The 25,795-nt window shown below is 42.6% G+C and overlaps 1 protein-coding gene across 1 annotated transcript in view; it reads left to right on the top strand.

Moving 5' to 3' along the window:
- Positions 1–25,795, top strand: part of si:dkey-225n22.4 (collagen alpha-1(XXI) chain) — a 115,697-nt gene that overhangs the window by 24,840 nt on the left and 65,062 nt on the right. Inside the window, exons 10-19 of the mRNA XM_051940349.1 lie at positions 4,452–4,529; positions 4,634–4,645; positions 4,757–4,846; positions 6,475–6,528; positions 6,644–6,697; positions 7,340–7,393; positions 7,487–7,540; positions 11,753–11,806; positions 12,387–12,440; position 15,887. Coding sequence (XP_051796309.1) covers positions 4,452–4,529; positions 4,634–4,645; positions 4,757–4,846; positions 6,475–6,528; positions 6,644–6,697; positions 7,340–7,393; positions 7,487–7,540; positions 11,753–11,806; positions 12,387–12,440; position 15,887 — 505 coding nt within the window. The remainder of the gene's footprint in view (positions 1–4,451; positions 4,530–4,633; positions 4,646–4,756; positions 4,847–6,474; positions 6,529–6,643; positions 6,698–7,339; positions 7,394–7,486; positions 7,541–11,752; positions 11,807–12,386; positions 12,441–15,886; positions 15,888–25,795) is intronic.

Genomic DNA, 25,795 nt, shown 5'->3' with positions numbered 1-25,795 from the left:
GAAACATGACTTATTCTCAGTCCAGTCCAGTTGTAGGAACTCTACTGCCATTTGGTTTACTTCTTTCAAAAACTAAAAGAAAGGATTTTCTATATTTCGATAGTGGGACAATACAGTAGAGGACTGCTGAGGGTGGAAACTGGCATCAAGGACTGCTGCTGATACGGGGGGTGGGGGGTTGTTGACCTGCAGTGTGTAGGTGGTGGTACATGTCAAACATCCACATGGACTCAAGGTTTCCCAGCAGAACGTTGCATTAGAACAAAATGATTGACGTTATTCACTTCATCTGTCAGTGGTCAGGATGCTGTGATCGGTGCAGATAAACAGTGTTTAACAAATTCATATCACCACTACCCAGTGTAGCATTACCGATTACCAAAACATTTTTATATTAATCTTCCAGTATGTGCAGCTTTTTACTCAAAGTGATATTTTTAATGCTAAAACAGAATTATAGTTGTTATCCATGAATTTTCAAATTTACTGTTTTACAAAAAGGTGGAAAAATAGTAAACCGTGTAATTTTTGATTGTGATGCCAAATCAGTTATTTTCTTCATTTTTCATTCCTGAACAGAAACATCAATTTTAGAGGTTGTATGTTATTCTTGATTAATTTTTGACTTCTCAGGGATTTCCAGTGTTCTGGCTCAAATTTGGGTATAGAAATGTAGATTCAGTTTGAAATTCCTCACTGCTGTTCAAAAGGGTGAAGCATAGGAAGTCACTGAAAAAGACAGAGTCTGATGAAAGCCCTTCATGATGCTGGATGGTCTTTGAGACATAAAGTGTTCTCACAGTGTGGTCAGTTTGTCTTGGACTTGATTACACAGACTGGTACTTAGAGAATGCACCAAGGAAGAGGTGGAAAAACGAAAGCTAGCTGAAGCAGATGTCAGGAACCTCGAGATCTGAAGTACCAGAGACAGAAGAAAGACCACTGCTGATCTTCATGCAGAGATTAGTGCTTCTAGATCAGAATCTGAGAAAGTCTCCAGAATGACCATAACTGAAGGAAGACTTAAAGAAGAGCTGCTAAGAAGACATTATTGAGGTCTGCAAACATCCAAAAACAACTAAAATTTACCAGAAAACACAAACACTGGACTGTAGATGACTGGAAGAAGGATGGATGAGTCCAAGTTTGAATTCTTCGGTCAGCATCGTGGTGTTTATGTCCACAGAAAAGCTGGAGAACGTTTTGATGCTACATGGATTGACCCCATAGTGAAACACAGTGGAGATTCCATTATGTGGAGATTCCAGTCTTTCCTCAGGGGTCCTCCTCACTGGCTGCAGCATCCGGTCTGCTGCTGGGGGTTCTGTCCTTGGGTCGCTTCACCCCGGTTGGATGGGGGTTTTCCCACCTCGGTGTGGGGTCCCCCTGTCTGTCGGGGTCTGGGGGGTCTGGGTGGCAGCACCCCAGTGGTCATGGCCTACGGCTCCTCCCAGTGTGGACGACCCCAGTGGTGACGTTTTCCATGACCCTCGGTGCCATGCCATGTCTCCATACAGTCGTGGTGAGAGTGTGTGTCTGTGTGTGTGTGTGTGTGTGTGTGTGTGTGTGTGTGTACTTGTTTCTGCTATACAGGTGGGGACTTTGACCTGACTATTTGCTATAAAGGTGGGGACTTGTCTTACGGTGGGGACCTAAAATGAGGTCCCCACGGGTGGCAACACCGTTTTCTTGGCCATATTGTTGTTAATAAAAAATGTAAAAGTGCAAAAACGTTTGTTTAGGGTTAGGCATTGATTTGGTGTTGGTTAAGGTTAGGGTTAGGGTAAGGGTTAGGAGTTAGATATGAATGGGAGTCTATGGTAAGTCCCCACCGGTATAGAAAAACAAACATGTGTGTGTGTGTGTGTGTGTGTGTGTGTGTGTGTGTGTGTGTGTGTGTGTGTGTGTGTGTGTGTGTGTGTGTATACACTGAACATACCCAGGGTGGGAAGGAAAGGTTTTTTTTCTTGTTTTTATTTCAGTGTTTTTAATTCAATGTTTTTAATATTGTAAAACACTTTGTGGTGCGATTTCATTGTATGAAAAGTGCTATACAAATAAAGTTTGACTGATTGATTGATTGATTATGGAATGAGGCTCCATTTGTGGACACAGCAAGGACAAATTAGTTCAAATGGATGGTATCATGAATGTGAAGGCCTACCACAACATCATGGAATCCCTTCTGGACTGAACCTGACTGATCGTGGGTTCACACACCACAAAGACAATGACCCCAGGCAGACTTCAAAGCTGTGCAGAAACTACTGGACCAAGACAAAGGAACCTGGAGCTCTGGAACTGATGGACCAAGTCAAAGTCCAGACTTGAATCCTACTGAACAGATCTGAGATTTGCTAAATCAAAAAATAGATCACAGCAAAGTTTCATCCAAAGCAAATCTCTGGGAGCAGCTACAAACTATTAGGAACTCAATAACAAAAGAGACTGAAAGAGTCAAAATGTCCGTAAAAATAATGACAGCAAGAACACAAGCTGTTATCAGGTGGTCAGAGAAAACATTAAGATTTCTAGTTAATATGTGTAATAGCTATAAGGACTGTTTAGTTGTTCCAGTTTGTTTTTTTCCTAATAAATAACAATAACATTTTTCATTTGAAACACATTTTTGATAGATTTCTACCATATTTGTGTTTTCTGGCTGTTAAAACAGGTGTTGTCATAAACTTGTTTTAAGCGCTGTATATAACTTTCCCATCGAGCCTCCATGTTGGTCTTAATTGCAATCCAGAAGCAGACAGGCCACGAGTGATGCATTCTTCCAATCCTGTGCAGCCAATGCTTGTGCAAGTGTATGAGGGTGTCGCCTCTAACGGTTTCCTGCTGGAAAACAGCTGTCAATCATCTGTCATCACGACCTCATCCCACGCCTAATGAGCGTCCAATGCTGGCAAGTGGTGTGACTCCTCGCATCCAAAAACACCCCTGTGGACTCTTACCATTAGCTCAGTGTTTACTTTCTGTGTCCAAACTTTGTGCTGCCTGTAATGATCACACTTGACTACAACGGTGTGCACGATTGAACTAGATAGATACAACCTAATGCACATGTATGGAAGGAAGTCTCCAAGAGTGGACTGTCATAAGGTAGACACATTGTGGGTGTTCAGATGTTCATGCAGACACTACAGATGCACAGTTGTTGTTAATGTGCTACTTTTCTAATCCACTGGAATCCACTTGAAGACTCCATTCCAAACATGTAGTCATAACTATGTAGTATCACTGAGCTGACGATTTAATCCATTATGGTAAAAGTCTGACTTGCTGAGGATTATGAGAAAATCGACACTTCATTATTGATACTTATGACTAAAAAGGAAAGTGTTATTACACCATATACCTGTTGTATGACATCTGTATGTGGTGAAATCAGTGACTACGTTTATATGCCATTAATATTCGGGTTAAGGTCAATATTCCGGTTTCTGAAACATTTGGAACTAGAAAAGCACTCGGAGAGCGCAGACCTCCGCCAGGCCATCTGTTTGTCTGTCTGTCTGTCTGTCTGTTAACAGCATAACTCAAAAAGTCATGGACGGATTTTCACCACGTTTACAGAATGTCCGGAAGAGCAAAAGTAACAATCTCACAATTGTACAGAGTTCTTCAAAAAAATCCTGGATCCAGACGGTGATCCGGATCACCTCCAAAATCTAATCGATTGTTACTTTTGGTCTTCCGGACATTCTGTAAAAATTTGGTGAAAATCCGTCCATGACTTTTTGAGTTATGCTGTTAACAGACAAACAGACAGACAGACAAACAAACTCCGATGATTACATAACCTCCTGGCAGAGGTAATAACCTGTTTACATGCCTAAATAGACAGAGTTACTCCTGTTTACATGGTCAGCGTAATCAATTGGGATATTCCCATCCAAACCTAACCTTCTTGTAGATGTCGGTATCTCGATACTTTCTGCCGTCAATGAAAGACATTATATTCATGTCTTTCACAATGCTAATAAAGTAGTCCGTTTCCTCCTCGCTCCAAAGTGTGGCGCTGTGGTGCCGCGTGTGGGTTTCTCCACGTCTGTTTACCTCTCCTTGTGTATTTCCGGTGGGTCGCACGCCAGACGCGGCATACAAGTAGTTGCCGGACTCAAAAGACCAAGGTTCCTTTAGGATGAAACATGCGCAGAACGCAAATTAATGTTTCTTTCTATGGGGATATTCCGATGCGTGTTTATATTATGAGATATTCGGGTTAGAAAAGGAGTAACCCAGGGGTCTTATTCGGGTTTTTAAAAACCGGAATATGAGCATATTCGGGTTTTTGCGGCTGTTTACATGGCCGTACACTACCGGGTTATTGCTAATATTACGGTTATGAAAGGGTTTTTGACTGCATATAAACGTAGTCAGTGAGATGTTAACGCATTATGCTGACAATCAGTGATGGGATTTTCAACGTTGGTGTGATTCAGGTGGAGATCCAGAAGCTGCGTCTGTACTGTGATCCTCATCAGAGTGAGAGAGAAACAGCTTGTGAAATCTACTCTGTGGTGAGACCCTCATCTCTCTGCTGTCATCTCCACTTCACAGGCTGTATGTGGTGTAGCTGCAATGATAATAACCAGTATTTTTTTCTCTCTCCTATGATATACAGGATGATGAAAGGGTAAGTTCTGCTTCTCAGACAGTTTAATCTGCTGTAAACGTTCAGCCACTGAGGTGAGGGATTGTAAAGCAGTGTTAATGTAACCGTCACCTACTCTTCCTGTATCCTCAGTGTCCCCTGAATCGAACAGCCACAATAGAAGAAGAAGACTGCAACTGTGTAGTCGGCCCACCGGGGCAGCGTGGCCCACCAGGACGCATGGTAACACACACACAAGCATGCAACACATCTGAAAATGACTAGTCTCCTAAGTCTCTAGTGGTTTTGACACCAGAGCCCTCAAATATACAGCTGGTTGTAAAAGACGCCTCAGTGTTCAGCTGACACTGTGCTGATGTGTGTAATAACCTAAAGCCCGTGGGCCAAAAGTGGTCCTCCAGAGGGTCCAATCCGGTCCTCAAATTGTAAAAATTACAGAGAAGACATTAAGTGCAGATTGTAAATGAGTAAAACTATAAATTTAAAATCATTTACAGACCATGACAAGTTGTTTGGATCATAAAGTAAAATACTAGATTGTTCATTGTTCTTTTGTTGTTTTGTGTCTCATTTTTGTAATATTTTGTTGTGTTTTTGTAGTTTTTAGTCTTTTTAAAGTAAAATCCTCTCTGGTTCAGTTCCAGGTGACTAAATGTTGTGTTCCTTTGTAGACACTGTGATCTGGAGGTTGTAATGTGGAAATGAGAAACTGAGGCATAATTTAACTTATTTTTTTAAAGAAATTTCAGGTTTTTCAGAATGCTTTGTAGAAAGATAACTCCTTGAATGTGAATATTTTTGGAATGAAGTTTTTTGCACAAAAACAGAGAAAGATTTTGGAGTTGTGGTTATTTATCAGTTGTTGTGCTGTGGTTTTACTGGTCTGGTCCACTGGAGATCAGACTTGTCTGAATGTGGAACCTGAGCTAAGATGAGTTTGACACTCCTGAACTAAATTATTACTACTGTCTTATCTGAGTAATTAAATGTGAAGTGTTCCTTCTTTGCTTTTTGTTGCAACAATAATCTGTTCCACTCTGGATGATGGACACACTGGTCCTCAGTGCTATATGCTGCATGGAAAAGGAGGAGAGACCGCAACACGCAAATTGCAAACTAGGAAAATGCTAGTTTGTATGTATTTGATGTGGATTTGGTGCATTTGCTGAATAACATATATATCATGACTTCACTCTATGCTGTGCTAATGACCTCTAATAGCATGTGGTTGTAATGACTCACTTCTAATGAGTCACAGTAATACTTGTTCAGATTTCTAGAGTCTCTGAAGTGTTTGAAGTGTTCCCTCAACATACTGTAGGGTTCTTTTGGAAAAAAACAAGCAAAAAAAAAAAAAACGTGTACAAGCCTGACATTCATTTGTGTCCTTTAAATGGGTTTGGCATGTTTTTTGCGGGCTCCACTATGTTTCTGACTAAAGCCAGACTAAAAATATTGCAAGAAAGATCGTGTTTACAAGAATTAAACTTAATTTAAATGAGATAATTTCAAACCTCTGTTGCTTTACATCAACAAAACTTCTCAGACTTTACATTGCCAGCTTCAGCTCTTTGGATTTGGGTGTGTTGTGTCACATGATTGTTTTGTAAAAGGTATTTGTGGAATCCTGTAAAACTTCAACTGAACAATGAAATGCACTTCTTCTACTCTCCTGACACAATTAACACAAAGAAAGGAACAAATATGACAGCTGTAAGAAGCTGATCACATTAGTGGTTAGTGGAGCAGGAAGTATATATAATTCAAGCCTATGTAACGATCCATCAGGACAATGGGCTACTGTCAAAAGATTGTTCCGTTTATCCTGATGGAGTGTTTTTATCACTCAGGGTTTCCGAGGAGAGAAAGGGAGAGAGGGACCACCAGGACCTGATGGTAAGCCTGTAAGTGCTAAGCAGTTTCTACATTTATTTTCACCATTTCATAGCGTTGCCACCAGTCTTTAGGATGTCTGCTGCCTGGACATGATGGCATTAATGTATATTGTCTGTGTCCCAGGGTAAAGAAGGCAAACCTGGTGATCCGGGCCCTCCTGGATTACCAGGGATAAAGGTAAGAAGACTGTACATTCTAATACCCTTGAATAACCACTCTGCAATTTCCCTTTCCTGTTGGGTTGTAGAGCACTGTGTGTCCTCTTTTGATCCTGTGGACTTCCTTGTACCTTCCTTATTCACCGTCTACACGTTTCCTTTAAGGCACATCATGCATCAGTTTGGTTGTGTCTCTTCATATGCTGACGATACCCAGCTTTATGTCACAGTATAACATTCAAAAATGTGTGACTAAATGATGTTTTTTTTATTGTAACATCATGCAATCTCTGGTTAGAGTCAGCAGTTAATCCAAGACAATTATCCCTACATGGTGACTGTTAACTCACCTTAAATGTAGCTTCACATTACCCTAGTCTGTGTTTCCCTATGCTGCCCTCCAGTCGCTGGCTTTCCCAATAGTTTGGGAAAAAACTCAAATCTGTGGATTGAAGGCTTGACTCCAGTATGTTGTACTTCAATGTGTTGCTGATCCAATCAGACCACTAGGCTGACAGACATGAGGACAACTATGACTGGATTATCTTCATACAGAAAAAATAAAATCAAAAAATTCTGATTCTTAGGCCAACCCTTAAGGAGCGAGGACTGATTGAGTCATAGATTGTGCTCTTACCAAGTGTTTCCCCCCACTGGGCAGGGTGAAGATGGGCCAGCAGGATTAAGAGGAGAGCCTGGTCTGAAAGGTAGCAAGGTAGGCCTCTAAAGAAGCACTTTCTTCAGTGTTATGTCTGTTTCTAATATGCTTCCAGTACTGACAGTAATTTATTCTATTGCTACTGCCCAGGGAGATAGAGGAGAGCCAGGCTTACCGGGAGAACAAGGGCCCTCAGGACCTAAGGTGAGACTAATCCGAAAATGCTTTTAGGGCTTTTTGTCTTTTTATATTTAGGATGGCTTTTCTCTAAGTCTCTCTGGTTAATAAAGCCATTTTAAATGACATGAATATTTATGCATATCTTCATTAATATAGTCACATTTTCACACAGCATGTGACAATGGAAACACAACCAGTGCAGACTATTATACCCATTGAAACAAGAGGCTACCATGTCAGACACTCTATGTACATGCAGTCGTAATTTGTTCCCTCGATGATCACATGGCAGTCATTGTAAACATGCGTAGAAACCCTAATATTAGGGGTTTCTGAATACAAAAGAAGTCTGAAATTATTTTAGTAATAGTACAAGTTGTATTCTTATTGCAGGATACAATGCAAAAGTATTTGTCCACTTCAGAAATCATACATTTTTGCATATTTGTCACACTTAAATGTTTTAGATCATCAAACTCATTTTAACGGAAGACAAAGATAACACAAGAAAACACAAAATGCTGATTTAAATGATGATTTTATTTTTTCAGGGAAAAATGCTGTTAAGCCCATATTGCTCTATGTGAAAAAATAATTGCCTCTTTAGCTACCATTCTACCAAATGATGAAATTCATTTAGCAGTTGGGTTCAGTTTCACCAACCACACCCACGTATGATCACTGCCAGGCTTGTTGAAGCTAAACATCACTGAATAGAACCTGTCTTCATTGTGAAGTAGCTGAAGGGTCTCAGAAAGCAGCACATGATGCCACGTTCTAAAGAGATTCAAGAACAGATGAGGAACAAAGTCATGGGCATTCATCAGTCTGGCGGGTTCCAAAGCCACTGCTGAGGCTCTGGGACTCCAGAGAACCTCAGTGAGAGACATTATCCACACATGGAGAAACATGGAACAGTGGAGAACCTTCAGGAGTGGACCGACTACCAACATTTCTCCAAGAGCACGTGTGACCTTCTGTCTAATCCAGGAGGTCACAGAAGAACCCAGAGGAACATCTACAGATTTGCAGAACTCACTGGCCCCAGTTCAGGTCAACCTGCATCCATCCATCCATCCATCCATCCATCTATTCTCTATACACCGCTTTATCCTCACTAGGGTCGCCTACATGATTCCACTATAAGGAAGAGTCTGGGAGGGAATGGATCCATGGAGAGATGCAAGGATCAAACCATTCCTGACCCAAAACAACATTAAGGTTAATCTGGTATTTGCCAAAAAAATATGCTGATGAGCTCCAGAACTTTTGGGAAAACATCCTGTGGACTGAAAATGAAAAATGAAAATGGAACTTTTTGAAGACATGGGTCCATTACATCTGGTGTGAAGCTAATACTGCATTTCACTAGAAGAACATGATACCAACAGTGGAACATGGTGGTGTTAGTGTGATGGTTGGAGGACCTGGACGACTTGTCATGAATTCTGCTCTCGATCAGAACATCCTCCTGGAGAACATCCACCATACGCAGCATGACAGTGACACAAAGTACACAAACAAGACCTGAAAAGGGCAGAAAAAAGTGCTGGAAAACCATCTAATGTGGACGAATTCAAGCTTTTCCTACGCTATTCCTCCATGGTGATATAATTGACTGATCACAAACTATGGCATCATTTAACTCCAGTTATCGCTGCTGCGGATGGACCAACCAGTTATTAGGTTCATGGGGGCAATTACTTTTTCACAAGGGTGGTATAGGTTTTCAATACTTCCTCAGTAGACCATAATTTAAAAATTTAATTTTGTGTTGAATTTATAGTCAATAAATATAAATATGAGTTTGATGATCTGGAACATTTAAGTGGGAGAAATATGCAAAAATAGAAGATTTCTGTTGGGGTGGAAATACTTTTGCTCTGCAAAGCTCAGAGAGGAGAAATGCTGATTGGCTGAACTTGAGGAGAACAAGTGTCATGTTCTCTGCCCTCTCCATGTCCTCTACAAGTAGAAGTCCTCCTCTCTAACATCCCCTTTAACATATAAACTTTACCATACAGACTAAAATAACAAACCACCATTGGTCCATTTCCTACGTGCTCATAGGACTGGAGTTACATTCATCTACTCTCTGTTTTGGCGTCCTTGGCGTTAACATCGTAAATGCATCGAAATTGGGTTGCATCGCCTCTCCAGAGGTCCTGCAAGGAAATACTATACTGGTTCAGAAAAAAATTAGGTATAAAGCAGTCACTATTTTTGATATGATATAATCTAATATGACCAAGTACATTTTAACTGAATGTTGAACAGTTCCACAGTAGCTGTCCTCAGATAACCCACTTGGATTAATGACACATTCTGGATAATTTTTTTCTTTATTTTGCCAGGTAAGATCAATTGAGAACAATTTCTCATTTACAATGATGACCTGGCAAGAGGCGACAGCAGGAAGAAAGATAACAAATAAACAAGTACATATATTTTAAAAAATTACACACGTGTTTAAAGAGAGATTAAAAACACCCTAAATTAATGCTAGAAATTCAATAAAAACATTCAGCATGTGCAGTGGTCAACAAGGGTCTGCTGCAGCTTCTGCTTAAAAATGATGGAAGTGATGGCAGTTTCAGAGATTTTTGGAGTGAATTCCAATCGATCGCTGCAGCAAAGTGAAAGGAATTCTGGCCAAAGACAGTGCAAACCTTGGGGATAGAAAGTGTGATGAAACCACTGGACCTCAGGTGGTAGTTGTTATGGCAGGGGTGTAGGAGGTTGGAGAGGTGCTAAGGTGTCTTCCCTGATAGGGTCTTGTAAATGAGTGACAGCCAGTGTTGGAGTCGTCTGATTTCAAGGGAGGGCAAGCCCACCAGTTTGTAGAGGTTGCAATGGTGGGTGGAGAAAGGAGCACCGGTGGCAAGACGGATGGCTGAGTGATGGACAACATCAAGCCTGTTAAGGGCACATTTAGGGGCCATTTTATAGATTACATCGCCGTAGTCAAGCATGGGGAGGATGGTCATCTTCACAAGTGTTTTTAGCAGAGTATATAAAGGAGGCCTTATTACAGTAAAGGAACCCAGTCTAGATTTGATTTTAGCCTGTAGAATGTTGATGTGAAGAATGAAAGAGAGTGAAGAGTCCAGCCAGAGGCCTAGATACTTGTAGGAATGAATGAATTCCAGATCTGAGCCATCTGCACAGGTGACCTTTGGGAGGCTGGAGACGCTGTTTGTCCAGTTAAATAGTACATATTTTGTTTCGCTGAAATTGAGGCACAAGTGAAGGTCTTCAAAAGACTCCTCATCTGAAGCAAGGCTGAGTTGAAGGGTAGATGCAGCAGAGTGAAGTGATGGGCCAGTGGAGTAAATAATGGTGTCATCGGCATAGAGGTGTATCCGGGAGGCACCAGTAGCTTTCGCCACATCATTTATGTAGATGGAAAACAAAGTTGGGCCCAAGATGGAGCCTTGAGGTACAAACTTACTAATGATCAGAAGTCCTGATATAAAGTTCTCTGACTTTACTCGCTGTACACGATTATTACGATAGCTGGCAAACCAGTTAATACAGCTTGAGGACAGGCCAATGCTAGAGAGCCTTTGCAGAAGGATTGTGTGGTCTACTGAATCAAAGGCCTTGGCCAGGTCTATGAAGGTGGCTATGCAGGCCTGCTTGTTGTCCATAGTGCTAAAGATGTCATCGAGGACCTTTAGGATGGCAGTGATGCACCCATAGCCAGTTCTGAAACCTGACTGCAAGTTTGACAGGATATGGTTTGAGTTAATGACGTGGTTTAACTGTTTGTGAACTAACCTCTCCATGACTTTGGCCAGGCAAGGCAAGATGGAGACTGGCCTGTAACAGTTGGGGTCAGAACCAGAACCGCCTTTGACAAGAGGCATGATTAAGGCTGATTTCCAGACAGAAGGAAAAACTGACAAACAAATGGACAAGTTAAACAAGTGTGTAATGGGAGCAGAAATAATGTGAGCAGCTACTTATAAAAATAAGGGGTCTGTCCCATCAGCACCGGCAGATTTTTAGAATCCAGCTTGGAAAGTTCCTCCAGTACTTCTGAAATTAAAATGGGTTGCAAAGAGAAACTGGCATCAGTGGGTGGAGGAGGCTTGTATGAATGAGCAGTGTCGAAGGCCGGAGCAGTGAAGATCTGTGATGAGTTCACAATTATGTCACCAAATTTCACGGATACAGGAAGCAGGGGAGAGGTAATTTTATTTTCCATAGACTTGACTTCTTCTTTGTATGCAGGGTCTTCCTGGTGAGAGAGGGGAGGCAGGACCTCCAGGAGAAGCTGGGCTAATGGTAAGATCCAGTTGTAATTTAAAAATATGAATGTGTCAAACTGAACAAGAGGTACGGTAAATCATTCTGCACTGCCATTCTTAAAATAGAATAATAGTGCACAGCACAGAACCCTAATTATAACACATCAACCCCTGCAGATGTCCACCTCCATCACCCAGTGGAAAAATATCTAAAATCCATAGAAGAGCTTTAAGATCTCTAAATGCAGATGTTCAACTGCATCATTATATCAGAAAAACACAGAGTTTATATGTGGGACGTCAGGGGGCTGCATCTGCTGTGTTTGATGCAAAGGAACATTTTAAATCGAAACTGCGCCAAAGGAGTTTACATCAGAAGGACAAAATCTGACATATGACAACATCTGCAGCTTTACAACACGATGCTATCTGCTGATGCTTGTGTTGGACCACCTGTCTTCACCTTTACCACACATATGCTGATGGAAATATTCTATTGATGCATAAACTGACATGCAGGTCAAGTTTTGTGCAAAGTTTCTACAGTCTTAGTGAGACAGATGTTCATTGTGATAATGTTGGATTTGCCTCTCAGAGTGTGTTTATTGTCCAACCAGGGGGAACCAGGACCACCAGGCACTGCTGGAGAGATCGGGCCACCAGGACTAAGGGTTAGCACAGACTCATACACTACATAACCTAAGATATGTGTAAACGTGAATAAACACTCCACGGCTGCTGAACATCTACCGCCCAGACCATAGGCATTAATACTGTATGCAGCTACAGCAGCCTCTTCTCTTGTGGGAAAGCTTTCTTCAACATTTCTGCACCTGGCTGCAGGGATTTGCTATCATTCGGCCTCCAGAGCATCAGTGAGATCCTGCACTGATGCTGGGTCTGATTTGCACGCTGTGTTCCAGCTTATCACAGATGAATTGGACATGGATCAAGACTCTCTGCAGGCCAGTCAAATTCTTTGGTAAAGACAAGGTTTTCTAGCCTTAGCAGAAGGAAGGATCTCCAGTGGGCCGAAACGGTAAAATCACAGCATAATAACATATAAATACCCTTAACTCTAAATGTTAATCACAGGTATCTGGACCTAAAAAATATAGTGTTTTACTTTGTGATCACAGCGACAAAAGTCAGACAACAAAATAAAAAATGAGATACAAAACGACAAAAAGGAGAAAAAAATGACAAAAATGAGACAAACAACACAAAATGAAATAAAAAGAGAAAAAATTGACAAAAACTCACAAGGCAACAAAAAGATGGAAAAACAATATAAGTGAGACGAAAAAAACAAAAGACAACAACGATGCACTGTAAAATGACTAAAGCACAACACAAAATGACAAAAGCAAGAAAAAAGACTAAAATGAGACAAACAACACGAAACAATACAAAAATGAACAAAAAACAAACATGAGACAAGAAATTATACAAATGATACAAAGAAGACAAAAATGAAAAAAAATGACAATAAAGCAGACGAATAACACAAGTAGAAGAACAAAACACAAAACAACAAAAACAATACACAAAACAACAAATAAAGAAAAATACAAAATGACAAAAATAAGACAAAAAACACAAGCGAGACAAGAACAAAACACAAGGCGACAAAACATGAGACAAACGACAAAATCCAAGTAAAAAAAACAACAAAAACAAGACAAAATATTACAAAAATGAGACAAATGACACGAAACAAAGCAAAAAAAGAGACAAAAATGACACAAGTGAGACACCCAAAGCAACAAAAACAATACACAAAAGAACAAATAAAGCAAAAAGAAAACTACAAAAATACGACAAAAACATAAGTGAGACAAAGAGGAAACACAAAACAAGTCAGACAAGAAATGACAAAAAACAGCAAAAAAAACCCTAAATATGACAAAAAAGAGACACAAAATGACAAAAGAACAATGAACAATCTAGTATTTTATTTTATGATCAAAACAAATTGTCATGGTCTAGAAGTTATTTGAAATTTATAGTTTTACAGATTAATAATTCGAAGTTATTGTCTTCTCTGGAATCTTTACACTTTACAAAGTCGTCCCACGGGCCGGATTGGACATTCTGGAGGGCCAGATTTGGCCCGCGGGCCTCATGTTTGATCTAGAGGAAGCAGCAGTGTAGAGTTACATCTAAGCCATTGTAAGGTATAGGAAGGGATTCTATTTATAGAAATCCTAAAAATGTAGCTTTACTCGACAACAGAAGGACCTTTAAAGTATTATTCAACAACGCTAAGACTATGTTAGCTTCTCATGCTAATGTATGACACTGTAAAATGTAAAAACAGCCCCTATTTGTGTCACTCAGTGAAATTAACACCAGTGCAGCAGCGCAGCCATAACCATGCAGTGTATGGGATGTCCTCCTCCTGTGGCAACTTCTCTGTGACTACATGAAAGAGCACATGCACACATCTGCGAGTGTGTGAGCACGCCCACCAGCTACAAGTGTGCGATGCTATTTTGAGTTTTCTCTGAACTCCACTTTGACTGGGCTGCTCAGTAATTTGGGACTCTTCATGTTAAAATAAACTACTTTCCCCAAGAATCTGGAAGTGTTCTGGTACAGCGACTGGAGGCTGCTGGTGCACAGTTGGTGTGCATGTGTGCATGTGGTAACTGTGTTTAGGAAGGACAGTGAGGAACTAACTGTAGAGCTACTTTAGACTGACAATCAACAGCTGCTGATGAAATACCAGTGTAGCCAGAGTGTTCCTCGTTGAGGAACCGGCACTCCAAAGGATCAGCGTGTTTCTTAAAGTGCTGAGCTTTTAAATACTTTGTGTGTCTGTGAAACACTCACTTTGTGTGTGTTTACTCTGTGTTTTGCTAAAATAAGACCGAAAATGTCACAGATATGGTTTCAAGGACAAGATGGGACATGAGCTCTGCCATTCAGCCTTGAAGTATTTTTTACATTCAGCCCAGAGAAGTGGTGGCCATGTTCACCCAGACCACCAGTAGTGCATTAATCCAGGAACTGCAGTATCTACTATTTCTCCAGTTTTTGTAGAACCGTTTGTGTTGTTGTGCACAGATGCATTTTAACAGCACAACCACCTCATGCACCCTAATAGGTCTGAGCACTAATAAATGTTCACACTGTCTTTGCAGCCATTTCTTATTATTGTCATAAAAACAATCTGTTTTCATATGGAAATTAAAAAATGTATGTTTTCATTAGTTGCAGTGTGTATGATTTAGGTTTAGCTGTGGATTTGAATGAAGATCTTGTACAGACTCTTAGATACTGTAGAGATAAATTAAAGAACTCCGTATAAACAGGAGGTACAAACAGAGAGACACCGACTTACAACCTACAGCCAACAAAAAAGAACCTAGAGGCTAGATTTAGTGTGACCTGACCTCCTTTTAACATGGAAACATCAAACTTCATTAGCACTTAAAGAAAACAGAACATTTTGCATACTAAGACTAGAGACAGCACCATCAGCTCTGGAAAATAAAGCATTTCCTCATGTACTGTACTTGATTTGAGTCTGTAGTATTTTACTTTAGTGTTTACAGTATTTTAAAATACCAAAATATAACATACAACAAAGTGAAAACATGCCAAGGACTATCCAGTCTGCCAGATGCTGGATTTATCACCAATTCCTGGAACAAGCTGGCGACTGGAGCTGCATCATAGATGCTGCAAAGCAAACAAACAGATAGAATTTGTTCCTACAACACAGTCAGGGAACATTGAACATTCTAATGATTAACAGGAATCAGTCTGAGTTTAACAAAACACTGCAACATACTGTGTGCTATAAGAAGGAGTAGCTGCTGGAGAGTGTAACGTCTGGGTAATAAAGGCAGAGTTTATGGACTGTTTTCAGACTGAAGAGGTTCAAGTGGTGAACAAAGTGGCTCTAACTGCAGCAGTTATTGGAGAATACTGTCTTTATAATGATACTTTGACTAATAAAGAAACTATAAGATATTTATTCTGACACTGAACTTTGTCAGATCAGAGGCTCTAGGTTCGACATGCATCACCTCCTCCTCACCATCAACCAGACTGGACTATGAGATGCTGATGCAGACACAAACAGCATTTTGGCTGCATTTATTTAAAGGGTTTTATATGCATGTGTTTGTTTTTCTAATATTTGTGGACATCTGACATGGACATTAATCTTGGAGCAGTTTGAATATAAATACACCACAGATGAGCTCGAGCTGAACAAAGTTTTAGTTCATGTCTCGTACAAGAAGTAAACTGAGCGAAGCAGTTCTGTCCTTCTACTGCCACAGGGAGGGAAAGCTGGACTCTGTAAGGCTGACTTGACTGAGGCAGAAACTTTTCCACATGGCTTAATTGGAGTAACATGTTGGACAATAATCTGTGGTCACTGACTTCCAGTATCGTGTTAGATTTGTCTGAGTTCTACATTTGTGCAGAACAGCTTGACAGGCGCCTGTTGCATGGAGTTGTTGTTTCCAGCACCTCTGCAGCTCTATCTGTGCACCGCTGAGATGTTTAGGTGTGTTTGTTCCTCCTCTCTTCTTACCCTGATGCCCCCATCACTCTGGAACAGGGTAAATCTGGACTCAGCAGACCACAATTGTTCCTGAAGATGATGATGATGACGGTTCTTAACCTGATTTTAGCTATTTCATCTCCTTAGTTGTTTTCTTTCTTGATGCAGGCCAATGATTTGACCCTTCTGAGACAGATGAACATCCTCTCCATGACCACAGGATATGTCTTCCAACATGTTGTTTAAGAAGTGAGAAGCTCCTCACTGCATCTGTTAGGGTTAAATAAGTTGTTTCATCACTGCAGTAATTATCCAGTGGAAGACTCTTACCTATTTTCTGAGTTAAATCCAGATGGAGACGTTTTTTGGCCAGGCAGTGTAGTTAATCCAACCCTCCAGTAACTTTTAACGTAACAGTAACTGGACTGTGACTGTTGAAAAGTGGTCTGCTCATTTTTACACAGCAATACTACAAATAGGTTGGCTTCTTCACCTTAGCAACACTAATGTCAGACAAGAATGACAAGAAATATTCCATTCCATTCCCACTGGGGGATCCCTAGATCTTCCCAGACCAGATGAAATATGTAACCCTCTAGCGAGTTCTGGGTCTGCCTGGGGTCTCCTTCCTACCCTGGGGCATTCTAATCGGATGATCAAATCACCTAAACGGGCTCCATCCAGTGCAAAGGAGTGTTTCTACTCTGAGTTTCCTGCAGTGTTTAAGCTCCTCACCTTTTCTCTGAGGCTGAGCACAGGCATCCTAGGGAGGAAACTCAGTTCAGTCGCTTGTATCTGCAGTCTCTTTCTTTGGCTGCTACCTCTTGATCATGTCAGTCTGGTACAATGCCCACATTACTGCTGATGCTGTATCAGTTCATCTCTCTATCTCCAGTGACAAATGACCATCATCCAGAAATACTTAGATCATTCATCCCTAAACCAGAGGAAGCAGTCCACAAGTCTTTAACAGACAAGCATGGCATCAGAGTTGAAGGTACAAACCAACCAAGTGTGTACTGAAGGTCTGCGCATAATAATGTCAACAGAACATCATCTGTTGACACCCTCTTTACCCCACAAACATGATCAGAGCCAAGGACAAAACTGAAAGAGTCCAGTTAGTTAGACTCCACCTAGAAATGTTCATGACTTCCATGCCAACTGGTGTCAGACTGTCGGTTTTACCAGCACGCAGGACAACAGATCACTGGTTGAAGATATGTAATTCTAACTAGTGGCATACACTCGTCATGTTTCTTCACTATTTTCAACTACGCATGTTGGGAAATGTCTAACATGTTGACTACAGACTTGAATCAGTCAGTGTATTCATGGTTTTACTTTCAGCAAGCAGACTCAGGCATCTCAAAGTCAGGATAAGGGCTGATCCTCGTTTCTTAAATTAGGATATGATGTTTATGTTGACAAAAACCTGACCATAAGTGGTATTGATGTTGATGTCCTCAGTGGTGACTCAGAACTTTCAACAGCATTTTACTATCACACTGAAAGACTCGGAAGACTTGGAGAGGTGGAGCTTATGTCTGTGTAGTCTGTGATCAGGCCATAACTACAGCACTACACAAAGGTCATGTCCTCAGTATTGTTGGTGGGAAACTGGGGACTCTAATGACCCAAGGAGGGGTTTACATTCTCCAGTCACTGCATGGTATGTTAGTTTAAGTGGTGGTTCAGTCAAATAGCATTTAAAGCATTAGAGAAATAACTGAAAAATGCTCACTAATAACATGAATGAACTGCTATGTAGGAGACTAAACAGTAAGCTCAGTTCTCATCCAGCTTCCAGGGAGTGAACACCCACTGATAGTACAGTAGTAAAACATCAAAAAACAACAGATGTGTTCCAAATAAGCTCTGAGTGTGGTCACCGCCTGAGGAAGCCTCGCTCATCAACTGTAAAGAATCTCTGTTCACCCTTCCATGGCAGCTCCACTGAATGCTAATGAGGCCTAAACTTAGATATACTGTTAAAGGCTTCAGGCTGTCAGCGTAGCCTTTAATCACACACATAAATCGGCTGTCTTTAAGCATTATACTGTACAGCAACTTTCAAACTATTTAAGATTTGATGTTTCACACTCGAGTGTAGTCAGTGAAAAATGACCAGCTTGGTGGTAGACCTAGGCCTCTTATTATCAGGCACGGAGTTTTCTACACCCAGAGTTATGGAAGCTGTGGGAGGTTTCCATGTCAGAGACAGATAAAGATACCGTATGTCACATGTTGCATCCCTGTAATTACTAATTGTATAACTGTTATCTGTGAGGAGACATTTGAGAAGAAGTTTAGTGTTTAAAGTGGGGAATTTTCTGTCCTCTGTTTGAGAAACCATAAATACTGTGAGCAGAAGTGTGTTATCAAGGTCAAAGGAAGAGTTTCCTTCAATCATTCTGCTTTCATGAGCAGACAGATGACAATAGTCCTCTTATACAGTGTGTGTTTCAGTTGAATTTATTTTTAACCCCGCTGCTTGTAATTTAGAAACTAAATATATATATGTAAGGTACAACTTCTCCATCCCTCCGGCTGCTAGACCTCCAAACCATCAGTTGTTCACCACAGTGACAGATGTACTGAGACACCGGGGGTCTCATGGTTGAGAAGGGAAACACTGATGTGGTGAACCAGGAACACAAACTATTAAACTTAAGGCTCACTTTAGCAGCATATAAGAGCACTGTGAAGGTAAAGAATGCATGTGTAAAAGTTAGTGTGAAACTAAGACTAAAAACAGGCTGTTTGACAATAAGAATAAAAGCAGGATATTTGATTTAAAACATAGGTGTAAAATAATGTATGTAACTACCAATATTAGGTAATTATCAGAAATAAAACCACGGGGTGATTGAAATATTTTTAAAAAAAATCTCTTTCCAAACAACAAGTGTTAAATTAAAGTAAAAGTTGCGTAAAAGAAGTAATATTTCATTATTAAAATTATGTTCATGCAAATACTTTCATTTAATGCCACTGTTTGTGGAATCAAAAATAAGCGTGCTGCAGTAAAAATATGATATTTGTGCTTTTTTCTTTTTTGCAGTTTGTAAGAAACTTACAATACATTTTTAATTTAAAAGATTCATTTTAGTGATTTTAATTCAATGTAACCACATAGAAATGTAGGTTCATACTGTGCTAAGTTTTAACTAACCTAACTGACAGAACATCTTCCCCTCGGCATATTTTAATGGAAATGTGGAGCTTTAGAAATCTTAGGTGATTTTACACTACGTTCTTAAAAGAAAATATGAGACAGATTCCAGTATTTTTACTGAAAAAGTTATGTTTAAACATTTTAAGAGCTTGAATGAAAGATGATTTAATTCCTGAAGCCACTTGGACACATGCCTTCAGTAGCTTCACATTTCTGGCTACAGAGCTGCAGTTGCTAAAATTATTCATTCTGGATGCAGAATCAAAAAAAAGAACTTAACTTTGTTTTTCTACAAAGCATACATGTGAATTTTGCTTCCACTCTGAATCTGAATGATTAGAAAATGAAAAAGTGATTGAAATGAGGTGTCTCCTCTGACATGCAGCCCAAAGCAAACAGTGATTATGCTATTCATGCCAGTGTGGTGCACTGGCATGCTTCCTGGAGTAAACAGACATCATTCAGGTTCTGGTTCATCAGCCAAGTCTGCACTGACAGTCTGTGTTCCCTTCTATTCCTGTTATGACAGTCAGCCCCGTAGCAGCCGGCAGGTTTTCTAAATGTTCTGCGGAGCAGGAAGGGAGATGGTAGAACAAGTGTGGGGTAAAAAAAAGGTATTGCACCATGTCTCTTGAGGTTTACTTTCGATTACACTTGTAGTCAGAGACACTCAAAAATTTATGAATTTATTGCAAATGTTCATGTTTGATGTGAGTATGATGGTTTGTCTCTATGTGTAGCCCTGTGACAGACTGTTACCTGTCCAGGTGAACCTGTGATAGACTGTTACCTGTCCAGGTGAACCTGTGATAGACTGTTACCTGTCCAGGTGAACCTGTGATAGACTGTTACCTGTCCAGGTGAACCTGTGATAGACTGCTACCTGTCCAGGTGAACCTGTGATAGACTGTTACCTGTCCAGGTGAACCTGTGATAGACTGTTACCTGTCCAGGTGAACCTGTGATAGACTTACCTGTCCAGGTGTCCCCTGCCTTCACCTTCAGTCAGCTGGGATAGACTCCAGCCCCCATGACCCTGATGAGGATTAAGCGGTGTGTAGATAATGGATGGATGGATATTGCTAGGAGAGAAGCCATAAAGGCCTTAAATTTAATCAGCAAAATCTTAAATGAAATCTAAAATTACTGGTTCGGCCGAGTTAAAGGCTGTTGCAGGAATCAAGGTGTGAGGATTTGTCAGAAGTTCAGTGTTTCTACCCTTTTAAAAATATAGAGATGAGTGAAATTAAGTTTGGTGATCAGAGCACTGAAAAACTACAGCTTCTTTTTCCAGAAGCAATGTCCCCATTACTCCATCCACATCATGTTTCCAAGTTATTAGGATTATTTCCTGAGTGGAAAAACGTCGTTTGAAACCCCTGATAAAGCTGCTCCTTAAGTACTTCTGTACTGTGTGACCAGCCTGTATTATATGCTTACAGTTGCTCTTTCTGATTGCAGTTAGCAGTAAGTTCTTGGTAACAGCATGATGTTAGACACCTGATCCACTGTCTCGATTCTCCAACATCATGTAATGTCGTATTTGATATCTAAAACTAAAACCTTCATGTGCATTCCTACACACTGACAAATATAGTATCCTCAGCAGGGAGACATCTGACGCAACATCAAACACTTTCCTACGACATCTCCCTGCCGCATCCTCCAGTCCCTTCCAGGGATTCCAAGGCGTTCCCTGGCCAGATATATAATCCGACTAGCATGTTCTGGGTATACCCTGGGGTCTCCTCCCAGTTGGATGGGCAAAAAAAACCCACTAATGTTTGGCCAGGAGGAATCCTTTTGAGTTGCCACAACCACCTCAATTGGCTTCTTTTGAGATGAAGGAGCAGAAGCCTATCCTCCTGATCTACAACACATCCTTCAAAGAAAACTGTTCCTCCTGCTGGCTGTTTTAGTCTTTCAGTCATTTATCATTATTCCTTGTAGCTTATCTGGAATCGATTCATGAAGACAGGAGTCGAAGGAAAGCAGCCCAGGTTATTTCAGCTCTCCCACCTTGGGAGATTCAAGGTGTTCTCAAGTCACAAGTGGTATATAATGCCTCCATCATGGTCTGGGTCTGCCCCATCATAACATCCTGTCACATATCTGAACGATCCTCCAAAGTCAGGACCATTGGTGAGGTTTGGAATGCAGATCGGTGGTCAGTCAATTGATCTCTTTCTTGTTTATCCCAACATTTAGGTACATAGTCAAATCCCTGCTAACGCTGCACTGAACTACCTGTCACTGTCATGTTCTGTCTCACTCTTTAACCAAACCTCGAAGATACATTGATCAGAACAGAACATCATGGTGAAGTGAATAACACAGATTATTTCTTCATCATGGCTCCTGTTAGTGGATTGGATATCCAATATTAGGCAGCAAATTAACATTTTGTCTTCATAGTTGAAGTGTTTGAAGCAGGAAAAATGGACAGCATAAGGATCTGAGTGAGTCTGACAAGGACCAGACTGTGATGGCTAGGTGACTGGATCAGAGCATCTCCAGAACTGCAGCTCTTGTGGGATGTTCCTGGTCTGCAGTGGCCAGGGTCTATCAAAGTGGTCCAAGGAAGGATAAGATAAGATAACATAAGATAGACTTTATTAATCTCACAAAGGAGAAATTTAACATTACAGGGCTCTTAGAAACAAAAACAAAAAACAGGAGTGCAAAAGTCACGAAAGTGCAAGAACAAGATAATAAATATTGCACATAATAACAACTACACAGTAGTGTTCTACAGTCTGATGGCAGTGGGGATGAAGGACCTGTGGTAGCGCTCCTTCTTGCACTGAGGGTGTCTGAGTCTCGTGCTAAAGGAGCTGCTCAGCTCCACTACAGTCCGGTGCAGTGGGTGGGAGCTGTTGTCCATGATGGATGAGAGCTTGGTCAACATCCTCCTCTCACCCACATCCATCACAGAGTCCAGTGGGCAGCCCAGGACAGAGCTGGCCCTCTTGGTCAGCTTGTTCAGTCTCTTCATGTCCCGCTCTGTGCTGCCCGGGGCCCAGCAGACGACAGCGTAGAGGAAAGCAGAGGCTACCACAGTGTCGTAGAAAGTCCTTAGTAGAGGTCTGCACACTCCGAAGGACCTCAGCCTCCTCAGAAGGTGGAGGCGACTCTGGCCCTTCTTGTACAGAGCATCGGTGTTGTGGGACCAGTCCAGTTTATTGTTGAGGTGAACACCCAGGTACTTGAAACTGTCCACTGTTTCAATGTCCTGCCCCTGGATGTTCACTGGTGGATGTGGGAGTGTCCTTCTCCTGAAGTCGACCACCATCTCCGTCGTCTTACTGGTGTTGAGGCACAGGTGGTTGCGCTCACACCAGTCCACAAAGTCCATGATGACCGACCGATACTCCAGCTCGTTCCCCTCAGACACACGGCCCACAATGGCGGAGTCATCAGAGAACTTCTGGAGATGGCAGCTGTCCGTGTTGTAGGTGAAGTCCGAGGTGTAGATGGTGAAGAGGAAGGGCGAGAGGACGGTGCCCTGGGGCACCCCCGTGCTGCAGACTACCACCTCTGACTCACAGCCGCGCAGCCGCATGTACTGTGGACGGTCAGTGAGGTAGTCAGTGGTCCAGGCAGCGAGATGTCCATCAACTCCCGCGTCCTCTAGCTTCCCCCGCAGCAGCGCCGGCCTGATGGTGTTGAAGGCGCTGGAGAAGTCAAAGAACATGACTCTCACAGCGCTGCCGGCGCTCTCCAGGTGAGTGAGCGCTCGCTGCAGCAGGTAGATGACGGCGTCTTCTACCCCCATGTTGGGCCTGTAGGCAAACTGCAGCGGGTCCAGGTCAGAGCTCACCACTGAGTGGAGGTAGTGGAGGAGGAGCCTCTCCATGGTCTTCATGAGGTGGGAGGTGAGGGCGACAGGTCTGTAGTGGGCCAGTTCCTTGACGTGAGCTGTTTTAGGGACTGGGACCACACAGGAGGTTTTCCACAGGATGGGGACCCGCTCCAGGCTGAGGCTCAGGTTGTAGAGGTGGCAGAGGACCTCACAGAGCTGGTCTGCACAGGTCCTCAGCAGCCTGGGACTGATGCCGTCTGGTCCAGCAGATTTCCTCTGCTTCAGTCGCCTCAGCTCTCTCCTCACCTGGTCCGGTGTGAAGGAGAGGGGGGAGTGAGGGGGGGAGTGAGGTGGGCTGCAGTGGGTGGGAGTAGTTCGTGTGGGTGAGTTGGGGGCCGGTGAAGGTGTCACAGGAAGGGGAGGGTCTGCTGGGCTGGGGATGTGTGAAGAGAGGGGAGCAGGAAAGGGGGCAGAGGGGGAGGGGGGAGAGTCAAATCTGTTAAAGTAACAGTTCAGCTCGTCCGCCCTGTGCTGGTCTCCATCAGCTGTCCCTCTGGCACTCTGTCCATGTCCAGAAATGTTCTTAAGTCCTCTCCACACGTCCCGCGCGTTGTTCTGAACCAGCTTCTCCTCCAGCCTCTTCCCATAGTCCTTCTTGGCCCTTCTGATCCGCCACTGGAGCGCACGCTGCACTCTCTTCTGCTCCTCTCTGTCCCCTGAGATGAAAGCCCGTTTTTTCTGGTTCAGGAGGGATTTGAGCTCAGGGGTGACCCAGGGGTGGTTGTTGGAGAAGCACCGTACCGTCCGAGTTGGCACAGTGCTGTCCACGCAGAAGTTGATGTAGTCTGTGATGCAGTGCGTGAGGCCATCGATGTCATCTCCATGAGGACTGTAGAGCACGCTCCAGTCTGTGGTCTGGAAACAGTCTCTGAGTCTCTCACTGGCCTCATCTGTCCATGCCTTCACAGTTCTCTTCTGCACAGGTCCTCTTCTCACCTTGGGTGTGTAGTGGGGGAGCAGATGAACCAGGTTGTGGTCAGAGCGGCCCAGTGGGGGGAGGGGGGCAGTGGTGTAGGCGCCTTTCACATTCACATACAGTAAGTCCAGTGTCTTGTCGCCCCGCGTGTGACACGTGACATACTGTGTGAAAGTTGGGAGAAAGGCAGAGAGGGAGGCGTGGTTGAAGTCTCCACTGATCAGCACTAGAGCCCGGGATGGCGGCTCTGGGCTTCGCTCACGGCGCTGTGGAGTCTTTCACTCGCTGTCCCTGCATGAGCTGATGGTGGGATGTACACGCAAAACACAATCACGTGCGAGAACTCCCTCGGTAGATAATACGGCCGCAGCGCCACCGTAAGCATCTCCAAGTCCCGCGTGCACAGCTGTTCCTTCACATGCACGTTTGCTGGGTTGCACCACCGCTCATTCACGTACACAGCCAGTCCTCCCCCAGACTTTTTGCCGCTTCCCACCGCGTTGCGGTCCACGCGCGCGAGTGTAAAGGAAGAGAGATAACCGGCGACAGGGTCATGGAAAGTCAAGACTCATTGATGCACTTGGAGAGGAAGACTGGTCCATCCAACAGATGCTGGTTCTGATAGAAAAGTGTTAGAATGACACCACAGTTTGTTGTATATGGAGCTGCATAGCTGCAGACCAGTCAAGGTGTCCATGCTGACCCCTGTGGACCACCAAAAGCACCAACAATTAGCATCAGAACTGGACCATGGAGCAATGGAAGAAGGTGGACTGGTCTGCTGGATTATGTTTTCTATTACATCACATGGATGGCCGGGTGTGTCGCTTACCTGGAGAACACATGGAGTCAGGATGCATGATGGGAAGAATTCCAGCTGGTGGAGGCAGTGTGATGCTTTGGGGAATGTTCTGCTGGCAAACCTTGGTTCCATTCTTGTGGATGTTACTTTGACACCTAACTCCTACCTAAGTACTGTTGCAGACCATGTGCACCCTTTCATGGAAACAGTATTCCCTGATGGCTGTGTTCTCTTTCAGTAGGATAATGCACCGTGCCACAAAGCAAAAATGGTTCAGGAATGGTTTGAGGAGAACAACAACCAGTTTGAGGTGTTGACTTGGCCTCCAAATTCCCCAGATCTTAATCCAATGGAACATCTGTGGGATGTTGTGGACAAACAAGTCCGATCCATGGAGACCCCACCTCAAAACTTGTAGGACTTGAAGCATCTGCTGTTCACATCTTGGTACCAGATACCACAGCACACCTTCAGGGGTCTATGGAGTCCAGATACCACAGCAAGTCAGGGCTGTTTTAGCAGCCAAAGTGGGACCAACACAATATTAGGCAGGTGGCCATAATGTTATGCATGATTGGTATAACAACCCGGTCTCACGGGGATTCGTGAAACTGTCACGTAAGTTTTAGTTTCGGTTTCGTGCGCACCAACACGATTTCGTCATGTTTTTCGTGCCGCTCACCACGAAATGTTTTTCGCTGTGGTAATCACATCTGAAAGTGGTTTATACCGGCGGATTCATGACG

Source organism: Acanthochromis polyacanthus, chromosome 20 (genome assembly GCF_021347895.1).
Source record: "Acanthochromis polyacanthus isolate Apoly-LR-REF ecotype Palm Island chromosome 20, KAUST_Apoly_ChrSc, whole genome shotgun sequence".
NCBI lineage: Eukaryota > Metazoa > Chordata > Actinopteri > Pomacentridae > Acanthochromis > Acanthochromis polyacanthus.
The sequence above is the reverse complement of the archived record's forward strand: the minus strand, read 5'-3'. Positions and strand labels throughout refer to the sequence as shown.